Source organism: Engystomops pustulosus, chromosome 4 (genome assembly GCF_040894005.1).
Source record: "Engystomops pustulosus chromosome 4, aEngPut4.maternal, whole genome shotgun sequence".
Lineage (NCBI taxonomy): Eukaryota > Metazoa > Chordata > Amphibia > Anura > Leptodactylidae > Engystomops > Engystomops pustulosus.
In genome coordinates this window covers 163,566,827-163,591,385 of record NC_092414.1, presented here as the reverse complement: position 1 = coordinate 163,591,385, position 24,559 = coordinate 163,566,827, and the positions used below count along the sequence as shown (strand labels likewise).

Genomic DNA, 24,559 nt, shown 5'->3' with positions numbered 1-24,559 from the left:
TGCTCGGATCATTCTGTGTCTGGATGCCGCTAGGGAGAGAGCTGCTGCTGGTCAGGGAAAGCGTTAGGGTGTTCTATTAGCTTACTGTTAGGCAGGAGTGATTCTCCAAGAACCCAACAGCCCTTCTTAGGGCTACAATAACGTTCTACTTTTTTTTTTTTATTTGCAGCTAGTACCATATTGTGAGGAATTTGCAGGGGGACTTGCTACCGTTGTGTTTAGCTCTTAGTGACACACATATCCACCTCAAACACCAAAGTGGGAAAATTTATTAGGGGTTTGATTTCAATTAGGCACAGTCTGCCATTTACTTTTTATTTTACGTTTATTTTTTTAATAACTCAGTGTCATCTCATCTGGCATAGTAGTGTGCTTTCATACTTGGCTAGAAAATAGCCATAGGAGAATCCAAACAGCTTACTTACGCCTACAGTAGCGTTATATATATTTGATTTCTGGTTGATCTGCTGGTGGCTGTACTTGCTGCAGTGCATCTACTAGCCAATTGTGAGCAATTTGTAGTGAGACTTGCGACCGCTGTGTTTTGCGCTTAGTGACGCACATATCCATTGCAAAGACCGAAGTGGGAAAATTTAGTAGGGGTTGGATTTCAATTAGGCACAGTCTGCCATTTTTCCTTTTTTATTTTACGTTTATTTTGTTTCATAACTCTGCGTCATCTCATCTGGCATAGTAGTGTGCTTTCATACTTGGCTAGAAAATAGCCATAGGAGAATCTAAACGGCTTACTTACGCCTACAGTAGCGTTATATATATTTGATTTCTGGTTGATCTGCTGGTGGCTGTACTTGCTGCAGTGCATCTACTAGCAAATTGTGAGCAATTTGTAGTGAGACTTGCGACCGCTGTGTTTTGCGCTTAGTGACGCACATATCCATTGCAAAGACCGAAGTGGGAAAATTTAGTAGGGGTTGGATTTCAATTAGGCACAGTCTGCCATTTTTCCTTTTTTATTTTACGTTTATTTTGTTTCATAACTCTGCGTCATCTCATCTGGCATAGTAGTGTGCTTTCATACTTGGCTAGAAAATAGCCATAGGAGAATCTAAACGGCTTACTTACGCCTACAGTAGCGTTATATATATTTGATTTCTGGTTGATCTGCTGGTGGCTGTACTTGCTGCAGTGCATCTACTAGCAAATTGTGAGCAATTTGTAGTGAGACTTGCGACCGCTGTGTTTTGCGCTTAGTGACGCACATATCCATTGCAAAGACCGAAGTGGGAAAATTTAGTAGGGGTTGGATTTCAATTAGGCACAGTCTGCCATTTTTCCTTTTTTATTTTACGTTTATTTTGTTTAATAACTGTGCGTCATCTCATCTGGCATAGTAGTGTGCTTTCATACTTGGCTAGAAAATAGCCATAGGAGAATCTAAACGGCTTACTTACGCCTACAGTAGCGTTATATATATTTGATTTCTGGTTGATCTGCTGGTGGCTGTACTTGCTGCAGTGCATCTACTAGCAAATTGTGAGCAATTTGTAGTGAGACTTGCGACCGCTGTGTTTTGCGCTTAGTGACGCACATATCCATTGCAAAGACCGAAGTGGGAAAATTTAGTAGGGGTTGGATTTCAATTAGGCACAGTCTGCCATTTTTCCTTTTTTATTTTACGTTTATTTTGTTTCATAACTCTGCGTCATCTCATCTGGCATAGTAGTGTGCTTTCATACTTGGCTAGAAAATAGCCATAGGAGAATCTAAACGGCTTACTTACGCCTACAGTAGCGTTATATATATTTGATTTCTGGTTGATCTGCTGGTGGCTGTACTTGCTGCAGTGCATCTACTAGCAAATTGTGAGCAATTTGTAGTGAGACTTGCGACCGCTGTGTTTTGCGCTTAGTGACGCACATATCCATTGCAAAGACCGAAGTGGGAAAATTTAGTAGGGGTTGGATTTCAATTAGGCACAGTCTGCCATTTTTCCTTTTTTATTTTACGTTTATTTTGTTTAATAACTGTGCGTCATCTCATCTGGCATAGTAGTGTGCTTTCATACTTGGCTAGAAAATAGCCATAGGAGAATCTAAACGGCTTACTTACGCCTACAGTAGCGTTATATATATTTGATTTCTGGTTGATCTGCTGGTGGCTGTACTTGCTGCAGTGCATCTACTAGCCAATTGTGAGCAATTTGTAGTGAGACTTGCGACCGGTGTGTTTTGCGCTTAGTGACGCACATATCCATTGCAAAGACCGAAGTGGGAAAATTTAGTAGGGGTTGGATTTCAATTAGGCACAGTCTGCCATTTTTCCTTTTTTATTTTACGTTTATTTTGTTTCATAACTCTGCGTCATCTCATCTGGCATAGTAGTGTGCTTTCATACTTGGCTAGAAAATAGCCATAGCAATAGGATAGCATCGTTTGGTTTTAAAAACTCAAAAACACAAAAAAAAACAAAAAACACAAAAAAAAGTTAAAAAAAAATTAAAGTTATAACTCTCATTTTAAAAATGTTTAACCCGAGGGCTAGGGGTAGAGGACGAGGGCGGGGACGTGGGCGTCCAACTACTGCAGGGGTCAGAGGCCGTGGTCCTGGCCGGGTGAGACACCACCTGCTTATGAGGGAGCAGGGGAACGCCGCAGAGCTACACTCCCTAGGTTCATGTCTGAAGTTACTGGGACTCGTGGTAGAGCACTGTTGAGGCCAGAACAGTGCGAACAGGTGATGTCGTGGATTGCCGACAATGCTTCGAGCAATTTGTCCACCAGTCAGTCTTCCACGCAGTCCACCCATGTCACCGAAATCGCCACTCCTCCAGCTCCTGCACCTCAGCCTCCTCCCCCCCAGTCTGCCCCCTCCCAGGAAAATTTGGCATTTGAACCGGCATACTCTGAGGAACTGTTTTCTGGACCCTTCCCACAGTCACAAACCACTTGTCCGGTTGCTGCTGAGCAATTTTCCGATGCCCAGGTTTTCCACCAGTCACAGTCTGTGGGTGATGATGACCTTCTTGACGTAGTGGAAGTGTGTAAAGAGGTGTCCGACGATGAGGAGACACGGTTGTCAGACAGTGGTGAAGTTGTTGTCAGGGCAGGAAGTCCGAGGGGGGAGCAGACTGAGGGATCGGAGGATGATGAGGTGACAGACCCAAGCTGGGTTGATAGGCCGGGTGAACACAGTGCTTCTGAGACGGAGGAGAGTCCTCGACCAGAACAGGTTGGAAGAGGCAGTGGTGGGGCCAGACGGAGAGGCAGGGCCAGAGCTGGTGCATCAGCGCCAAATGTGTCAACTAGTGAAGCTCCCGTGGCGAGGGCTCTTGCGGCGAGGGCTAGATTTTCAGAAGTCTGGAGGTTCTTTAAGGAAACACCGGATGACCGACGGACTGTGGTGTGCAACATTTGCCAAACCAGGATCAGCAGGGGTTCCACCACTACTAGCTTAACTACCACCAGTATGCGCAGGCATATGAATGCTAAACACCCCACTCAGTGGCAACAAGCCCGTTCACCTCCGGCCGTGCACACCACTGCTCCTTCCCCTGTGTCAGCTGATAGTCAGCCCCCTGCCCAGGACCCTGCCACAAAAACCCCATCGTCGCCTCCACGATCCTCCACAGCATCCACCAGCGTTCAGCTCTCCATACCCCAGACGCTGGAGCGGAAACGCAAATATAGTGCAACCCACCCGCACGCCCAAGCCCTTAATGTCCACATCTCCAGATTGCTTAGCCTGGAGATGCTGCCCTATAGGCTAGTAGAGACCGAGGCCTTTCGCAACCTCATGGCGGCGGCCGCCCCTCGGTATTCGGTCCCCAGCCGCCACTACTTTTCCCGGTGTGCCGTCCCAGCCCTGCACCAGTACGTGTCAGACAACATCACCCGTGCCCTGACCAACGCCGTTTCTGACAAGGTCCACCTGACCACAGACACGTGGACGAGTGCTGCCGGGCAGGGCCACTATATATCGCTGACGGCACATTGGGTTAACTTGGTGGAGGCTGGGACCGAGTCTGACCCTGGGGCTGGTCATATACTGCCGACGCCGAGGATTGCGGGGCCTACCTCGGTCCAGGTGTTTCAGGCCTACTATGCCTCCTCCTCCTCCCACCCCTCCTCCACCTCCTCCTCCGAACTACCATCCGTGGGCACGGCGCCATCAGTCGGTAGCTCTAGGCACAGCAGCAGTGCCGTTGCTAAGCGACAGCAGGCGGTGCTCAAACAGTTTGACTCCTCAAACTTTGAGGAGTCAACACAGATGGTCAGTGGCGATGCCGCCATCATCAGCCTCACCATCCCGCTGCTTGGCCTGTTGAAAAACTCTCTGATCAGCATGAAGTCGGAAGCTTTGCGCTCGTCACAAGAGACGGGGGAAGAAGATTCCCTTGTTGATAGCCAAAGCACCCTTAGGTCTGTTTCTCAGCGCATATCGGAGGAGGTGGAGGTGGAGGAGGATGAGGAGGAAGAGGAGGAGAATGTTGGCGAGACACAAGAGGGGACCATTGTTGAGTCCTTTACTGTTCAGCGTGTATGGGCAGAAGAAGAGGAGTTGGAGGAGGAGGAAATGGACAGTCAGGCCAGTGAGGGGAGTGAATTCTTGGTACTCTGGCGCATATGGCAGATATGGCATATGGCAGATTTCATGCTAGGCTGCCTATCCCGTGACCCTCGCGTTCAAAGAATTTATTCCAGCACCGATTACTGGGTGTTCACTCTCCTGGACCCACGGTACAAGCAAAATCTTTCCACTCTCATCCCTGCAGAGGAAAGGAGTGTGAGAATGCATGAATACCAGCAGGCCCTGGTGCACAAGCTGAAACAGTATTTCCCTTCTGACAGCGCTAGCGGCAGAGTGCGTAGTTCTGCGGGACAAGTAGCGAGGGAGAGTAGGCGAGCAGGCAGCTTGTCCAGCACTGGCAAGGGTACGCTTTACAAGGCTTTTGCCAGCTTTATGTCACCCCAGCAAGACACTGTCACCTGTCCCCAGTCTCGGCAGAGTAGGGCTGATCTTTACAGAAAGATGGTGAGGGAGTACGTAGCTGACCATACCATCGTCCTAAATTATCACACAGCTCCCTACAACTACTGGGTTTCAAAGCTGGACATGTGGCACGAACTGGCGCTGTACGCCTTGGAGGTTCTTGCCTGCCCTGCCGCTAGCGTCTTGTCCGAGCGGGTTTTCAGTGCAGCTGGTGGCATCATCACCGATAAGCGTACACGCCTGTCGACTGACAGCGCTGACAGGCTGACGCTTATTAAGATGAATAAAGCCTGGATTTCTCATAATTTCCAATCTCCACCAGGTGAAGGAAGCTCAACCTGAATAATTGATCCACTCCTCCTCCTCCTCATTTTCCTCCTTCTCCTCCTCTTTGTACAGTAAAGCAGAGGAAACTGGCTATTTTTTGACAGGGCCCACTGGCTCTTGCTATAGTACTTTATGCATTTAATTTTTCTGGAGGGCCACCGACCCGGTCCTCTGTTTTAAACAATTTTTGGGAGTGCCACATACAGGCACTCAATCTATTCAATTTTTCTGGAGGGCCACCGACCCGTTCCTCTGTTTTAAACAATTTTTGGGAGTGCCACATACAGGCACTCAATCTATTCTATTTTTCTGGAGGGCCACCTACCTGCTCCTCTGGTTTGAAAACTTTTTGGGACTGCCACATACAGGCACTCAATCTATTCTATTTTTCTGGAGGGCCACCTACCTGCTCCTCTGGTTTGAAAACTTTTTGGGACTGCCACATACAGGCACTCAATCGATTCCATTTTTCTGGAGGGCCACCTACCTGCTCCTCTGGTTTGAAAACTTTTTGGGACTGCCACATACAGGCACTCAATCTATTCTATTTTTCTGGAGGGCCACCTACCTGCTCCTCTGGTTTGAAAACTTTTTGGGACTGCCACATACAGGCACTCAATCTATTCAATTTTTCTGGAGGGCCACCTACCTGCTCCTCTGGTTTGAAAACTTTTTGGGACTGCCACATACAGGCACTCAATCTATTCAATTTTTCTGGAGGGCCACCTACCTGCTCCTCTGGTTTGAAAACTTTTTGGGACTGCCACATACAGGCACTCAATCTATTCTATTTTTCTGGAGGGCCACCTACCTGCTCCTCTGGTTTGAAAACTTTTTGGGACTGCCACATACAGGCACTCAATATATTCTATTTTTCTGGAGGGCCACCTACCTGCTCCTCTGGTTTGAAAAATTTTTGGGACTGCCACATACAGGCACTATCCAAATTAAATTGTCTCCATAGCAGCCTCCACACGTTGTCTCCATTGCTACCTCCAAAAGTCGTCCATATAGCTGCCTCCATACATCGTCCCTTTATCAAACGAGGTGTGTCAGGCAGAAATTTGGGTTGTTTTCATGGATTCCACATCAAAGTTGTTAACTTTGTCGCCACCCAGCTGTGTTATCCACAAAATATACTAATAAACTTTTATCATTTACCAATATTATTTCAGCGCTTCTTGCGCATCTGTTTACATTCCCCTCACTCGCCATATCCCAAACTTATAAGAACGCTACTACACTTGATCTTATACAAAAGGTTCTTAGAAGTGCTGTTTGGGGAGTAGCCTAGAGACAGGGGCTTGGATTGGCGAAAGCTCGCCTGGCTGCGGAGCGCCAGCTCCATCCCAAGATCCAACTAACATAGTTTTAACTGCAGCACCTTTAATCTACTACTAGTTCACTGCCTCCATAATAATAATAATAATCTTTATTTATATAGCGCCATCATATTCCGTAGCGCTTTACAAATCATAGGAAACAAATACAAATGTAATGTAACAGAGCACAACATTTGTATGGAACAACAGGAGTGAGGTCCCTGCTCGCCAGAGCTTACGGTTTATGAAGATGATGGGGTAACACGAGGTAAAAGAATATTTAATGGTCAAGCCATTCTTCTTAGGGAATAGAACAAAATATAATAAATGGAATTGCTGTCGCTTGAACCACTCAGCCGTCATCTTATATACCAGGTCCAGGGTGAATGGGACTGTAGAGAAGTCTGGTGCCTGTTGGTTGCTGGATAACAGATGGGAGGACGACACAGGACGGGTTAGTAGAAGAGTTAAAACTTCATGCAGTTAATGAGTGTTATAGGCTTGCCTAAAGAAATGGGTTTTAAGAGCACGTTTGAAACTTTGGAGGTTAGGTATTAGTCTGATAGTCCAGGGCAGAGCATTCCATAGAATTGGTGCAGCTCTAGAGAAGTCTTGGAGACGCGAGTGGGAGGTCCGCACTAGGGTAGAGGTTAATCTAAGATCACTGGCGGATCTAAGAGCACGGGTTGGGCGATAGACTGAGATAAGAGAGGAGAGGTAGGGGGGTGCAGCATTATACAGAGCTTTATGGATGAGGGTTATTATTTTAAACTATTCGAATGGAGACTGGCAGCCAGTGCAGCGACTGGCATGAACTGTAAGCATACATGGTCCCCTTATCAAACGAGCTGTGTCAGGCAGAATTTTGGGTTGTTTTCATGGCTTCCACAACAAACTTGTTAACTTTGTCGCCACCCTGCTGTGTAATCCACAAAAAATACTGGCAAACTTTTATCATTTACCGATATTATTTCAGCGCTTCTTGCGCATCTGTTTACATTCCCCTCACCCGCCATATCCTAAACTTATAAGAACGCTACTACACTTGATCTTATACAAAAGGTTCTTAGAAGTGCTGTTTGGGGAGTAGCCTAGAGACAGGGGCTTGGATTGGCGAAAGCTCGCCTGGCAGCGGAGCGCCAGCTCCATGCCAAGATCCAACTAACATAGTTTTAACTGCAGCACCTTTAATCTACTACTAGTTCACTGCCTCCATACATGGTCCCCTTATCAAACGAGCTGTGTCAGGCAGAATTTTGGGTTGTTTTCATGGCTTCCATGTTAACTTTGTCGCCACCCTGCTGTGTAATCCACAAAATATACTGGCAAACTTTTATCATGTACCGATATTATTTGAGCGCTTCTTGCTCACCTCCTTTGGTTCCTCTCTGCCACCCATTGGTTTGAAGCCTGAGTCCATTTAGGGTATGTCGCCATGCCACTCTCTAGCCTGCTGCCGCTGCCTCTGCATGCCGTCCCCTATAGTGTCAGGGTCAATTATTGGATGTTTTAGATGCTATCTAGCTTCATTCTGTCACTCTGTCATGGCCATGCTGTTGCCCATAATTTTGGCATAATGGTGCGATTAAGCAGCCTCAGAGGCATCCATGCATGCTGCCCCTGCTGTTTCCTGTCCATTTCCGTGGTGTTTCCATCCTTTTCTGAGGTTCCCAGGTGTTTGGCCAAGCTTCCCTGTGCAGAGCCTTGGTCCCCTTGAAAAATGCTCGAGTCTCCCATTGACTTCAATGGGGCTCGTTATTCGAGACGAGCGCTCGAGCATCGGGAAAAGTTCGTCTCGAATAACGAGTACCCGAGCATTTTAGTGCTCGCTCATCTCTAATCTTTATATATTTTTTTCAGATGTTTTATTGATTATATTACTAACTTACTTTGTCTTTCTAAGATATAGCCTGTATATACCCTCTTTACATTATAGACCACTGTGCGCTGGGGACAAGGGTACTTTGTACAGCACCTTAGGTGATTTTTAATTGTTTTTATTCTTTCTTTGTGTATCTATGTAATTTAATAAAATTGTTATATTTATCTATCCATGGGCATCCGCTTTTTCCTCTATTACTCTATGGGGGTCATTTACTAAGGGCCCGAATCGCGTTTTCCCGACGTGTTACCCGAATATTTCCGATTTGCGCCGATTGTACCTGAATTGCCCCGGGATTGTGTCGCACGCGATCGGATTGTGGCGCATCGGCGCCGGCATGCGCGCGACGGAAATCGGGGGGCGTGGCCGAACGAAAACCCGACGTATTCGGAAAAACCGCCGCATTTAGAAACCGAAAAAGTGTCGCTTGGGGACCGCTTACCTTCACCTGGTCCGAGGTGGTGCATTCCGGCGCGTGGAGATGATTTTCAGCGCAGCAGCGCCACCTGGTGGACGGCGGAGGAACTGCCTTCATGAATCCCGGCCGGACCCGAATCCAGAGCAGAGAACGCGCCGCTGGATCGCGAATGGGCCGGGTAAGTAAATTTGCCCCTATATGTCTCTTTTGGATGTTCTCTTTTATTTTTGACCCATAATTGTTGGGTAAAATAGAAACGAAATCCAGCACATAGAGGATATAGAGGATATAGAGGATAAAACTTCTTTTTTATTTGACATCCATTAAAATGTGGCTGTTACAGCAAATGACAAGGTGCATATCACAGATCAACGCATTTCGACTTCAGAATCAAGATTTACCATGATGATGAATATATGTGAGGGAGGGAGTATGAAGGAAAAAACACTCCGGATGTATTAAACATTAAAATTTACATTGAATATAAAACAATTACACCTAACAAACACCTTGTAACACTACTCTTTCTTTTCTCTTTCTTAATGTAGAAAATGTAAGGCAAAAACGCATATGAGAAAACAGCAAGTTCATTCCAAATGTTTATAGCACATAAAGTCGCTCATATTTTAATATATCATATATACTCGAGTATGAGCACAAAATGTGCTGAAGAAACCTAACTCAGCTTATACTTGAGTCTATAAAAATATTATTTTTAGGCTTGGCAAACTCGGGGTAGGAGCTGCTGACTATATACTAGTCGGCATGGGCTGGCTATATGCTGGGAGCATGGACAGCTGGGTTTATACTGGGGACATGGGGTGCTGCTATGTACTGGGGGAGGGGCTGGTGGCTATATACTAGTGGGCATGGGCTGGCTATATACTCGTGTGCATGGGCTGGCAGGGTACATACTAAGAGGCATTGGATAGCTGGCTATATACTGGAGGCATGGGCTAGCAGACTATATACAAAAGAGCATTGGCTGGCTGGCTGTATACTGGGGGTTATGGGCTAGCAGGCTATATACAAAGGCACATTGGCTGGCAGGCTATATACTAGCGGGCATGGGCTGGCTGGCTATATACTTGAAGGCATGGGCTGGCAAGCTACATACTGGGGGGTATGGGCTGGTTAGCTATATACTAGAGGGCATGGGCTGGCTGGCTATATACTAGGAGGCATGGGGTTGGCTAGCTATATTCAAGGGGGGTGAGGGGACTGGCTAGCTATATACTGGCTGGAGTCTGTGACCAATTTCCCACCCTCGGCTTATACTTGAGGCAATAGGTTTTCCCAGATTTTTGTGTTAAAATTAGGTTCCTTAGCTTATGCTCGGGTCGGCATATACTCAAGTATATACAGTAAATTTAGTAGCAGTGTATTAAGTCTTGCCTTAAGTTTAGTTCATCCGGCTGTCTAGTTTCTAAACTAAATATCCAGTAGGACTTATGACTAAACAGTTTTGTTAGGGTCAGAGGTAGTGGACCCACTGAACCACCGCAAGCGATGACGTAAGCCAACACCTGGGAGTCTAAGTGGCACCCGGTTTTCAGCAGGTTGGCCTTGCTGCGGCAGGATACCACCAAGTCGCTCCACAGGTGTGACTTTGCTCGCAGTGGTGGCCAAGGTAAGGTACAGAATCGGCAGACAGAGACAGAGTCTCAGGCACAGGATCAGAGTCAGGGACAGGGCAGAAGGTCAGGACAGGCGGCAGAGAATCGAAGTCAGAAACAGGAATCGAGGTCACAATAGAAAATCACTATTAGCACAGGAATAACAACAGGAAAGCTTTCTCAGAGGCACAAGGCACAAGGATCCAGCAGGGGACACAAGAAGGGGCATGGGGACCGCCGCAGGAACAAGGGAAGGTGAGTGAGGCCGCAGCCGGGCTCCAGCAGCACACAGAGACACACGGGAGCGTCTGCGACCCGGTACATGGGTTGCAGGTGCACCCATGACAAGTTTTTTGGTATGGTTACCACCTTTAAAAGGCATCAGACAAATGCCTTTTGATGCATGTTTTTAAAGAGCCCGCAGTACACCCTACACCCTAGTGCAGGTTACTGGGTGTCAGGTTACCGTGTCATTGCCCATAGAACATAGCCCATAGGAGATTGTAGCTGTCCTCATCTCTTATTCTATTCTATGATATGAACATGGGAAAGACAGGAGTGTCTTAAGCTCTCTTTGCACTGTTTAAGGTATCTTTACTAGCAAATAGATCAGCGCAGTATCGTGTACAGTCACTACTGTCTCAAAATGTTACCTCCTGCTTTTATTACTTTATCTGGTCATTGTAACAACATATTTGGTCTGTTCCTTAACTCCCTCTAGCTGCCAGCAGTGGGTTAAATAATTATTATTTCTCAAAATATAACATGCCTTCATATTCTAAAATGAATCTACATTAATTTATATATATATATATATATATATATATATATATATATATATATATATATATATATATAGGCGGTCCCCTAATTAAGAACACTCGACTTACATACGACCCCTTGTTACAAACGGACCACTGGATATTGGTAATTTGTTGTACTTTAGTCCAAGGCTACAAGAAACAGCTATAACAGTTATCACAGGTGTCTGTAATGAAGCTTTAGTGTTAGTCCTTGTTCTTATGACAACCCAACATTTTTAAAATCCAATTGTCACAGAGACCAAAAAAGTTCTGGCTGGGATTACAATATATATATATATATATATATATATATATATATATATATATACAATATATATATCCTTCATATATCCTTTATATATATATAAAGATTGGCACTCCAAAATCGAAAAAATATAAAGTCATTTTTATTTCTAAGTGTCAATGCAACATTTCAGCTCCTACACACTTTAGCTTTTCTCAAGCCTTTTCTTGAAGAGCTTAATTAACTCTGCAGTATATAACCTTCAAAGACCTAGAGGAGATGAAGTGACACTGGTGAAATTCACAGTTCTCTCCACTATAACAAGTAGGAAGACCGTGAGGCATATGGGCAATAATTCCATATGCCAGTTATGGATTCATGGTCCATGCCAGCCAGAGGCTAAATACATATCTTGGATACGGGCAGCGTGGTGAACACGTACCTGGGTCTCAGTCTGTGCTGGCGGTCTTGTAAGAGGAGATACATTGAACTCTCAATGGGAGCATAGTTAGTGAGTCATGTTTGGTCTCAAAAGACATTGAAGATTCAGATGGGTCTGATGGGACTAGGACCATAATGTTATGATGTCCCATTGTGAAGTAAGAACTCATCCAAGGTCGAGGGTTTGATCCAGGTGGATGGTTTTCTAGAGCCCACCTAGGGGTGTGAAGGGGTGGGCTCATTCCCCATGGCCATTGGTGACACTCTACTGTACTGATAAGGCTCTGTTTCACTGAGGCGTAGGAAAGGAAACTTTCAGCCATTCAGGGTTGTGGACAAGTGTTGTGGCATACTGGAGGTGTGGACAACTCTAACTCACTTCCTGCATGTGCATTGCAAAATCATGAAGGGGAACATTGCTCAGTCTCCACAAGAAGCCAGTCACCAGCAGTCAGTCCCACAGTGGACTGCCCACCATCTGTCTACTCCATGGTCTGATGAACTCGGTGGCCATCTTGCAAGCTGCATTGACCAGTTTACAGCTGGGGATCCATGCTGCATACAAGACCCTCATGGCTGCAGTAGAAAAGCATGAGCTAGCAGAGGCTGCAGAATGGTGGGAACAAGTAGAGGCTGCAGAGCATTCTGAACAAGCAGAGGCTGCATAATAGAAACTGGTGCGTAAACCTACCAGAAGATGCTGACAGCTTGACTGACCACATAAGGACCCTCCTAAGAGCAGTGGATCAGTGGATCTCAGGACTGATACTAACCACCTTCCAGCAGTTGAGGAGAGCAAATCGCCATAGAGCAGTTCTTGTAGAATTGCCCAGAGGAATTACAGAAGCACCTCCATGACCAGAAGCAAATAACCACATTAGCTGATGATTGCACCAACAACTGCACTTTGGAGGCCAAGAAACCTGTCGGCTAAAGAGGGGATACGACAAACACCATATCCATGCCCCTGAGCCCAAGGAGGCACCAGCAGGTGCTATTCCCTTCATGTTGGTGGGTAAACCCTGCTTATGTCATCTGTGTAAACAGCCAAAACACTTTCAAGCCATGTGACCAAATCACCAGAAGGGCCCAGTACCATCCCTGAAACCGTCCCCTAAATTGTGTGTGGGTGGGACTGGTGGCGGTCTTGTGACAACTTGCAGACCATTACCATAGAACAGGCTGTGGCCAAGGGATTGTGAGACACTGGGGCCGGGTATGGCTTGAACTGGTTTCCCCACAGAATTTTGTACCTAGGAAAACCCTCACTGTTTTCGAAATTTGAGGAACTGAACCGGTGCTGCCCTTTGCCATGGTCTATTTAGATTGGGGTGCTAGGAGGGGAGTGAGGGAGGTGGGGGTATCATCCAACATTCCTGTGAGTGTCTTATCTTGAATATCTTAATTAACTCTGGAAGGTATAAGCTTCAAAGTTCTAGAGTACATGAAATGGCGCCGATGGTACAAATACATACCATCAGGGCAATGGGGAAAATGCGTACCTGGGTTCAGATGGCCTTGAAGAGTAGATACACAGAGCTCTCAACGAAAGCATAGTAAGTGGTCTGTTTGGTCTCAAAAGACAATGGAGATCTGGATGGATCTGATGGGACTGGAACCATAATCCAATGACCTCCCATTGAGAAGTTAGATCTAGGTAGGTTTCCTAGAGCCCACCTAGGGGTGTTAAGGGGTGTAAACAGGTCATTTCCCATGGCCATTGTTCTTACCCTGGGGGATTACCATCACAAGATCACAAAAGGAAGAAAGAATTATTAAGAGTGGACTTTCCTTTCCCCATTAGTCCAGCACAATGTAACTGACTCACTAAATTTATTAGATTTGTAGCACTCCACTTGTAATCTACACTCTGTTAACTGTTTATGTAATCAATTGTGTTTTGTTTTGTCTAGTATGCTCTTGAGGTTATTAAAAGTATAAATTTAACCTGCAATTATCTTGATCTATGAATACCCATGCCCGTGTCTTAGTTATAAATACGTTACCTGGGTTGACTCCTGGCCCATTATAATCCTGTAAGGCTCTGTTGTACTGAGGTTAGTGAAAGGGGACTTTCAGCTGTTCAGGGTTTTGGGAAAGTGTTGTGCCATACCGAAGGTTGTGTGGACAACTCACTTCTGTGCATTCAGGTAGTATCAATGAAAACTAATAAATTGACCCTTCAGGGGTCCGGAACATCACAGGGATTAAAAACAGCATCAGAATATACACATTTTAGTAAGCTATCTTTTTTAAGGAGTGAAATACATTTAGCTCAAATCTATCATCTAGAAAAAAAAATGTAAAAAATATGAATATCCACATTTTTAATTATTTTTATATGTATTTTTTAAAATCTTTTCAAAAGGGAAAAAATGTAAGAGTCATCAAACATCCATTTTTAAAATCACCCTTAATGATAACATTGAAAAATCGAGTTTGCAAGAATTTTGATAATGTTCATTAATTTATTGTTGTAGGCATATTTTTCAGTTTCTAACTTTGCATAGCATAAAATTGCCCAATATTAGAAAATTTAAGATATGTGGCTCTGGGGTATGTAAAATAATAATACGGTAAGAGTTTTCTAAAATGGTAAGCAAATAAGGAAACCAGGAGTCTTAGAACAGCAATGATTTTTATTTAGCTGGTGACAGTATGGTGTTCATAAGCATCAACATTCACAACATGATAGAGCTGCTGTACATGTAGCCTGCATGTTATACTGCAGCAGCATGGTGGGATCACAATGTATGAATGCAAGGCACCATTTATTAATGGTGCATACAGATACTGTAGGCCACATCGCTTGCTGTATAAGTTAGCTTTGGATTAGTGTTTGAACTGAGCCACGGGTGCAGGAATACGGATATCTTGTCCTCTTTCTAGTCTCTTCTCACAGTCAATGAGGTAGTTCACTCCATCAATAACCAGCTGCACCAGTTCCACCTGCAGGGATCACATTAGGATTAGATAATAGCTCCAAACATTAAGAAGGTTGGAGAGATACTTTTGGCTCACAAATCAGCTTTCTGAACAAAGCTTATTGTGACCTGAAGGTGACCATGGTAATATGTGCACGATTAAGGTGCTGTCAGGCCTTATGTGTAAGAGTTTGTGAGGTAAAGATCATTCAACTGATTTAGTAGGTTTTATAGTAACATACATCATGTTGATATATGTATTCTAAAAATGTCAACGCTTGCTAAATACCATACCTCAGATTTTCCCAAACGGTCAAGGTTTGAGATGTCGAATGTGCTGCCCACAGCTGCTGTATCCACTCCTCCTGTTCCTCTTTTTTGTAGACGGAGATTCTCTAGGATCTTAGAGAAGCGTGAATCCTGGAGATATACAAACATAGTTTCTTAGAATTGCCCACAATTGGTGATCTGTTCATTCAATATTTATATTAACATGGGGTAGGATTGTTGGTAACTTTTTTCACTTTAGCACCAATATTAATATATGGGCCAATGTTTCCTTTTGTCAAATATAACCTGGGGGACCAAACTGAAGAGCCTCCACCAATATGTGATCAGAAAATACTTTCAATACAAACATTTATTCATACATCAGTTTTTTTTACTCTTTCTGGTTTCAGTGTTTTTCACTGATGCCTTAATGAAACATTTTTTCTATGTGATTTTCACCAATCCATGGAAACAATTTTAGAACCTTTCCTATTATTCCCACCCCTCCAACACTGTCCCTTGGCGTGGAGGTGGCATGAAGGGGAAATATTCTAAATAGCTGGTGGTTTGATAGCAATTGGGATTATTTCAGGGATTCTACACAAGTTTTCTGTTAAATGTCCCCCTATAGGTCATCAAAAAAAAACTTATGATATTTGTGTCTACAGTTAGTATTTTTCCCACTGATGATTCTGGGTAACTAGGTGTTATGCCTTCTAACCAATGCTTAATCTTCAGGTTTTTTTGCGAATGTCAAAAAACGAATCAGTTGTTAACAGACACACTTGTGTGAATCTGTCCTAAGAAGTTTGAAACCAACTTACCTTGCTCAGTAGAGGTAGTTTAATGTGTACTCCAGCACGCAGACCGGTGCCCAAGTTGGATGGACAAGTAAGGATGTATCCCAACCTTTCATTCCACATAAATTCCCAGCCTTTCTCCTGAATTAATCTCTCAACCTACAAAGAGATAATTGACTACATCTTAGTATAACCACCATGTAAAGTACTTACAGTCAATTTTATGGAATCGAAAAATAAATGCTCTTTCTGTTTTTCTTTACTTTCCTTGTAAAGAAAGTCACAGTGTAATTTGGGGATGAAAATAGCAAAGTGGCAAAAATAGTGAATTAAAAATATTATTTTACAGCTTAAACAGAACAAACCTTTTTAACAAAGTTCTCTTACCCCCAGATGAAATTGTATTTGCCCCGTTTATGAGTATAAATATAGACTAATACTTAAATTCTTAACCATACCTTTATTAGGTGAACATTTTTTTCCTACCTCTTTAAGACCCCTACAGAAACGTTCAAACACCCTTTTCATGTTCCCTCCTTTCTCCATAGAGATGACTCTTGTGTGGTCTTCTTCATTTATCCAAATAAGGAAAGTCTTCTCGTTGTTATGCCTATAAATAGGGAAAGAAATGGACTGGCTCAGCATAACTGTAGATGGTCCATAAGTTGCACTTGATGTAGCCGATTTCTGCATACATGTTAGTACAATGGCTCCATAGAACCACTAGTTATACTGACCGGATCCTACTCTAGAGGCTGCAACTTTGTGGGTTTCCTACTGAGTCCAGATTACCGGTCAGGGGTTAAATGCTGAGAACTAATGGTCCATTATGACAATGTCATAAGTAAGCACCTAGTCAAATCCATTCCATGACACAATGGGACAGATTTATCAAGCTGTCTGAAAGTCAGAATATTTCTAGTTGCCCATGGCAACCAATCACAGCTCAGCTTTCATTTTACCAGTGCTCATGAATATTTTAATGGGGAGCTGTGATTGGTTGCCATATGCTACTAGAAATATTCTGACTTTCAGACAGCTTGATAAATCTGTCCCAATAGGTTCACACTAAAGGACTAAACCTGGTGTATAAAGTTAATACTGCCAAATGGACTCTGAAGTGTGAATTTAGACATATGTCATTTCTGCCAATGCCTCAGAGAGTTAAAGAAGGCCTACAAAAAGTCATTGCCTCAAAAATATTCATCATTCTGATGAAAGAAACTGATTTTCAGTCGCAGTGTTTTCTGCAACAAATTTGCTTCATGTAAATGATATGTAAATATATATATATATATATATATACTAACTGGAATCTATTTGCAGAACATAAGTCAGGTCAGAAGGCTGCAGCTTTTACTACCTGCAATCACGCCGACAGGGGGGGGGGGAGGGGTGGCCTGGGATTTTACTTTAAATTTGAAGGGAAAAAGAAGGGGAACTCCGTTGGACCTGAATGAATCGCGGCAGAGTTCATTATCGTCGGACATTCCGGATCAGCGATCGCACCAGGGACAGGTAAGTAAATGTACCCCAGTGTGTCTTTATTATGCACCTGGAGGGAAGGTTTTTTTTCAACATTGAAAACAAATGAGGTTCTGTTATAAACGTAGGAGGGCCTAGTACATTTAACTGTGACAACAACAACATCTCACCAGATTCCACGGGCATCGGGCCAGTCACGTGCCATTCCTGCAGCTGTAAGTAGGGGTGATACAGGCTTGTCAAAGAGGAAGTGATCCTAGGCAATAAAACAGAGTGTATAAAGCATCTTTGATACATATATAATACCCCTTGTATGTTATACTTTTTGTGCTATGTCTGTTCTCCATTTTAATAAATTTTTAATAAGTTTAGTTTCAATAAAGTTTTATGTATGTTTGGTAAATTTTGGGTAACTACTTCTTGTTTTTGGTGTAGCATTTATACAGTCGAGGGGCAATGGGACATTTGCAGCAGTTTCTCCCCTGATTTATTATATGTAGCTGCTTATCTGATCAAACTCTGCAATGCTCTTGTGAAAGTTGCCTTAGATTTCACACATCTTCTTTAACACATTATTATTCAGCTAAAAATAATGTTGTGCATCCTGAAATGAGAGCCCGCTGTAATAAAGAGTGTAATGGCGTCTCTTTGCAGCTTGGTTCTCTCTATAATAGACATTCTCCATATAAAGTCCAGATCTCAAAAATAAACATCTTACATCTATCAACTGCTGCTGTTCTTGGTCTGTCATGTCACTCAATCTGTAGTAACGTCCAGTCAGGTCTCCACTAAGACCATTAAGGGCATCGGCTGCCACTCGCTCAACTTCCCTCCTCTCTGCTCGGGTACATGCTGGGGGAAGGCTGAGACCTCTGATACTTCTTCCAGTCCGAACCCGAGATGATAGTACATAACGTTCATCAAAATGGCCAGCTTTAATCTGCCAAAAATAAAAACAAACAGAGGTTATAACTAGAGATGAGCGAGCACTAAAATGCTCGAGTGCTTGTTATTCGAGACAAACTTTTCCTGATGCTCGAGTGCTCGTCTTGAATAATGAGCCCCATTGAAGTCAATGGGAGACTCGAGCATTTTTCAAAGGGACCATGGTTCGGGAATAAAATGTGTTATTTAATTGAAAAAGAATGTCTTCTGATAAGTTAGCAGATGTATGCAAACATCTGCAATCTATTCTTCACTGTTCAAGGCGTATAGAATCTCCCGACAAGTTAGCAGATGTGAAGAACAGTGAAGAATAGAATAAAAACAGTGAACACAGGATCATTTAAGTGAAAAACACAGTAAAAAACACAGTGAAGAATAGATTGCAGATGTTCGGCACATCTGCTTACTTGTCGGGAGATACGCGCGGAACGGTGCAAACAAAATAGCATGTGAAGAACACTATATATATGTGTGTGTGAAGAACACATTGCAGATGTTTCCATACCTCACCCTCTATGCCCTTTCCCCCTCTCCTGGTGAACCCCTCTTATAACTTGTCCTGTCATCTCTTATCTGCAACTTTCTCTCTGAGCTTTCAGCAAGTGTCTGAGACCTCGGGATCTTCTCCTGTCAGACTCCCATTCACACACAGCGGATTTACCTGATTGCAGGGTCTGGAGTCTCCCCGATGTCTCTGTTCTTGGTGCTGATCTCCTGGATGCGCTGTCCCGGGATCCGCTCCTCTTCTTCCACTGAAGTCTCCCCGATCTCTCTGCCCTTCCCTATGTCTCTGTTCTGTTCCCCGATCTCTCTGTGTTGCTCTCCAATGTCTCTGCCCTCCCCGATGTCTCTGTCCTGTTCCCTGATTTCTCTGTCTTCCTCCCCGATGTCTATGTTCTGTTTCCCGATGCCTCTGCCCTCCCTTATGTCTCTGTGCTGCTCCGCAATGTCTCTGTGCTGTCCCCTAATGTCTTTGTGCTGTCCCCCAATGTCTCTGTCCTGCTCCCCGATGTCTCCATCCCGCTCCCCGATGTCTCTGTGCTGCTCCCCGATGTCTCTGTCATGCTCCCGGATGTCACTGTGCTGCTCCCCAATGTCTCTGTGCTGCTCCCCGATGTCTCTGTGCTGCTCACCGATGCCTCTGTGCTGCTCCCGATGTCTCTGTCCTGCTCCCCGAGGTCTCTGTCCTGCTCCCCAATGTCTCTGTCCTGCTCCCCGAAGTCTCTGTCCTGCTCTGCGATGTCTCTGTGCTGTCCCCTCAATGTCTCTGTGCTGTCCCCCAATGTCTCTGTCCTGCTCCCTGATGTCTCCATCCCGCTCCCCGATGTCTCTGTGCTGCTCCCCGATGTCTCTGTCTTGCTCCCCCGATGTCTCTGTCCTGCTCCCCGATGTCTCTGTCCTGCTCACTGATTTGTCTGTGCTGCTCCCGGATGTCTCTGTGCTGCTCCCCGATGTCTCTGTGCTGCTCACCGATGTCTCTGTGCTGCTCCCGATGTCTCTGTGCTGCTCCCCGATGTCTCTGTGCTGCTCCCCTATGTCTCTGTGCTGCTCCCTGATGTCTCTGTGCTGCTCCCCGATGTCTCTGTCCTGCTCCCCGATGTCTCTGTCCTGTTCCCCGTTTCTGTCCTGCTCCCCGATGTCTCTGTGCTGCTCCCTGATGTCTCTGTGCTGCTCCCCGATGTCTCTGTGCTGCTCCCCGATGTCTCTGTGCTGCTCCCCGGTGTCTCTGTGCTGCTCCCCGATGTCTATGTGCTGCTCCCCGATGTCTCTGTCCTGCTCACCGTGTTCTTCAATGCGTTCTTCACACAAATATATTGTTCTTCACATACTATTTTGTTTGCACCATTCCGCACGTATCTCCAGACATGTAAGCAGATGTGTCGAATATCTGTAATCTATTCTTCACTGTGTTTTTCACTGTGTTTTTCACTTAAATGATCCTGTGTTCAATGTGTTCACTGTTTTTATTCTATTCTTCACTGTTCTTCACTGTGTTTTTTTTAATTAAATGCTCGATCTCAAGCAGGGGAAATACTCGTCCGAGCAACGAGCCTTTTCAAGTACCCTAATACTCGAATCAAGCTCGGACGAGTATACTCGCTCATCTCTAGTTATCACTCAACTTTCACCAAAATTAATTCCTTCTAAGACCCCTTGCATACATACATGTTCTCATCTGGGACGTACGTGGGAATAGCATAAGTTGCGGTTGGCAATATGGCCATTCAAATGGATGACCATATTGCCCACTGAAGTGAATGTGGCCATGTGCTACCCTTAAAGCAATATAGTACGGTCGTAAAAATACTTTGTCTGAAAGGGGCCTAAATCTTAATTTTCTACACCCACATATCATTAATTAATCCATTGTGATAACATAAGATTTATTTCTCTACTGGTACCTTGCTGGCATCTAAGTCTGTGGGGTGTTTCATGCTTCTTGGATCATATCCATTGTGTCTCTCCTTTATAACAGGGTCAAATATATCTCCAAATACCTGAAATAAAAAGGAAATTTTAGACATTCATACAAAGGAAACCTACCTCCTTGTAGCTTAAACATCTGACCCTCTGTGTACCCTAGCGGGCCTCACACATTGATGACAGTAGAAAAGAAATCCCGAGCTGCAAATGCAGGAGGTTGGGGGAATAAGACCTGCTCTAAAATTTTTACACAAGTGCTATGCATTCTGCACATGGACCAAAACTACAATTGTGTGTATTCTTTTGCAGCACTTGTATTTTACTGGTTAGGGTTCTCAAAGGTGACACCCTCCAAAGTCAATGCTCACTATAAAATAATTCAAATTTCATTGGAGGAATACACTAAGCAAAAAGAGTCCCAAAGCTAAAACTGCAGTGGAGAACTGTTTTGTTGCCACCACATATCCATTTAGAGATAGAAGGGTCCAATGCTAATGTCTTTCCCATTGGGTAAGAGAGAGATCTATGATTTGCACCCCTTGTTTCAAAGGGAACATCCTCATACATACATTTCTGAGAGTAACTTGTGTCTGTGCCTTACTGTATGGCAATATGAAAAGTACTTCAAATTTCTATTTAAAACCCCTTGTGACTAAATAGCATTTAGATCACTGAATCTCATATTAGTGATGGCTCGAAGGCTTTGTATTTTCATTAGCATCATTGAATAGACTAAAAGTGCTGCTAATGTCATCTATGAAGTAAAGTACATGAATTACTTCTCATAATTGACTAGACTTCTACAGTAGATTGAGCAAGAGAAAATACTGATAATTATATTATGTTACCTGTCCCTTAAAAAGCTAAATGGCTTTTGATAAAGTCATGTATATTTCCAGAAGAAAAAAATGGAGCCTTGGGTACAATATTACTTATGCTGGAAAAATACATGCAGATATTTTTTCTGGTACAAGCTTTAAAAGGGAACCTGTCAGCAGAACTGACCTAAAGAAACACTACTTGTATATTGTCTTGCAGATTAACACTTTCAAGAGCATTTTTCTTTCATGGCCCAGCATGTTAGAATCATCCAGAAAATAAACTTTGAAGCTTGATGTAAACTGGTTGCTTAAAGTCAAGTAGACACAAAAGTCAATCTCGTACTGCCGTACAGTAACCCCTCTGCCGTGATTGACATCATGCACTAGGCTTCAGGAGACCCTATTTGTGATGAACCTGGACAAAGGGGCACCAAATACAGCAAAGGTAGCTTTCTGAGGTATAGAGAGCGTGACTTCAATGCTAAACTTTCCAGTTCTGTGACTTTATGCAACTATATTACACCTCAATTCAAAGTTAAGTTTCTGGATGATGCCTCCACACTGGGCCATGAAAGAAACATGACCTGAAAGGTGTAAGCAACTTGACAACATGCTGGCAACAGTTTATTAGGTCAATTTATTCTGACAGGTTCAGTTTAAGCAAAAAACAACAATTGATACTTAAGAAATTAGAAATATTAAATGGGGAAAGGGAGTAAGAAAAAATGGGAACACATACTTACACACTCCGGCTCCCTCCAGTACTTCCGTCTTTCATTTTCTAAGGGACTTTACTTCTTGTCCCCTGATGCGAAACTGAAAGTACCAGAGCGAGTTGGGAGCTGGAGTGGGGTAAGTATGTGTGATTTTTTTTTATATATATTCAATGAAAACCCCTTTAAGGGACTTTGGTACACATTTTTGATACTTATTATTCCTATAGATAAGTCCTCCTGGCCTTTCCTTTAAACAGCTAATGTGAAGGCACTCATATCCTACACCAAACTTATTTTGTAAGATTTTAGTTAATTAATGTCCTTTCACACATCCATCCTGCTTTCTTACCTCATAGCATTCTTCATCTCCTGCTACCATGCCAACAGTTTTAATAAAGGGATGTCCAGGGTTATCTACGCCGGTCTGAATACATTCATCAAGGGTATAGCCATTAGGAGTGGACTTGTTACAGAGTTTGGCGTAGATGGCAGGAGTTAGGCTACTTGCCATACAATTATTGTGTTTTCGGAGGTCTGGATACTCTGCACTATAGGAAAAAAGACAAGAAAAGCATGATGCCATCGAGAAGCGACAGTTATAAGTAAGCATCTTTATAAGACCATAGGACTTGTAATTTCTGAAGAAGCCAGGGGTATATTGTAACACACCTTGTGAAAAAAAGTATAGCAGTTTATGGTGGGATCAATCAGACTACCTAGGGTTAAAGTACCCAAGGGGGTCTAAATAGTAAAAACACCCCCTTTCCTTAGAACTAATATAAAAATATATATACAATAAAAAAACATGTTAACCCCTTAGTGACCAAGCTCATTTGCGCCTCGAACACTTTAACTTACCCAAGTGTTTTTGAGTTTGTTTTTTCTGTTACATTTTGTACTTCAAAATAGTGTGAAACTTTGGTTGATATATTTAACATTTACCATATATACTAGAGTATAAGCCTAGTTTTTCAGCACAAAAAAATGTGCTGAAACCCAAGCTTATACTCAAGTAAAAAAAATATAGGTTTTACCAGGTTTTTGTGGTAAAATTAGGGGCCTCGGCTTATACTTGGGTCAACTTATACTTGAGTATATACGGTATCTTTGAAAAAAGGTGAATTTGGTAAATATTTTGAAAAAATTTGCTATTTTCAAAATCAAAAATGTTCTGTTTTTCAAAATGATAGTCTGACTACCCAAATTAATTACTAGCATTTACAATATCTCAGCTTTGTGTTGGCGTCATTTTATAAGTATACTTTTGTTTTATTACGACACTAGAAAGATCACAAATTGCACAGAATTCTCTCAAATTTTCTAGAAAATGTTAGAATCAATTATTTTAGGGACCATTGCATTTCCATAGAGGTTATGGAAGTTCTGTTAATAGAAACCCACCACATCAGCCTGTTCTATTAACTTCACCCCTTAAACTATTCAAAACAGCAGGTAGGAGGCTTGTTAACTCTTTATGTATTTTCCAGAAATTCTAACAAAATGAAGGTTTAATTTGGAACTCACTAATATTTATCATTAATACATTCATTTAGCTGCAAAATTTACCCACATTAACTGAATAAAAGCAGAAAATGCATCTAGGAATATACTGTGCAGTTTCTTGCCATTGAGCTTTTGTAGGGCAGGATAGTTTTCAGGTGCCATGACGTGTTTGTGGAGCCCCTGAGGCCGCGTTTAGAAGTGGCATTTTGGTTGCGGCTTGAAACTAAATCCAAAGGCTCCACCTGCAAACGCACGTTGAGGTAAGATTGCATTTACTTTGCGTATAGTTAATGTGTTGGAAACACGTTACCAAAATTTGTTATTACGAGTGGAGGCTTTGAATTGCTTTTCCAAATGCAACCAAAATGCCACGTGTGAACGCAGCTTCAGGTCCCAGAGAATTTGTAAACTTTTTATTATGTGGTATTGGGGGCATATTAACCCCTTGCTACTGATGGTCTTTTTCCATTTTACTTTCTGTTTATTACTACTTTCAAAAATCAATAACTTTTTTATTTTTCCATGTACAGAGCTGTTTGAAGGCTTATTTTCTGCATAACAAATTGTACTTCCTAGTGATCGTATTTTATATTCCATCCTATGTACTTGGAAGCAGAAATACAATTCAAAATGCGGTAAAATTGAATAGAAACCATATTAGCGCCATT

At 43.3% G+C, this 24,559-nt stretch overlaps 1 protein-coding gene across 1 annotated transcript in view; it reads right to left on the bottom strand.

Moving 5' to 3' along the window:
- Window positions 1-14,622: 14,622 nt before the first annotated feature.
- Window positions 14,623-24,559, bottom strand: part of LOC140127555 (creatine kinase U-type, mitochondrial) — a 32,821-nt gene continuing 22,884 nt past the window's right edge. The window contains exons 3-10 of the mRNA XM_072148392.1: window positions 22,738-22,936; window positions 20,830-20,925; window positions 18,201-18,422; window positions 17,653-17,738; window positions 16,484-16,607; window positions 16,022-16,156; window positions 15,222-15,347; window positions 14,623-14,952 (exon numbers count right to left, since the gene is read on the bottom strand). Coding sequence (XP_072004493.1) covers window positions 14,836-14,952; window positions 15,222-15,347; window positions 16,022-16,156; window positions 16,484-16,607; window positions 17,653-17,738; window positions 18,201-18,422; window positions 20,830-20,925; window positions 22,738-22,936 — 1,105 coding nt within the window. The 3' untranslated portion in view covers window positions 14,623-14,835. The remainder of the gene's footprint in view (window positions 14,953-15,221; window positions 15,348-16,021; window positions 16,157-16,483; window positions 16,608-17,652; window positions 17,739-18,200; window positions 18,423-20,829; window positions 20,926-22,737; window positions 22,937-24,559) is intronic.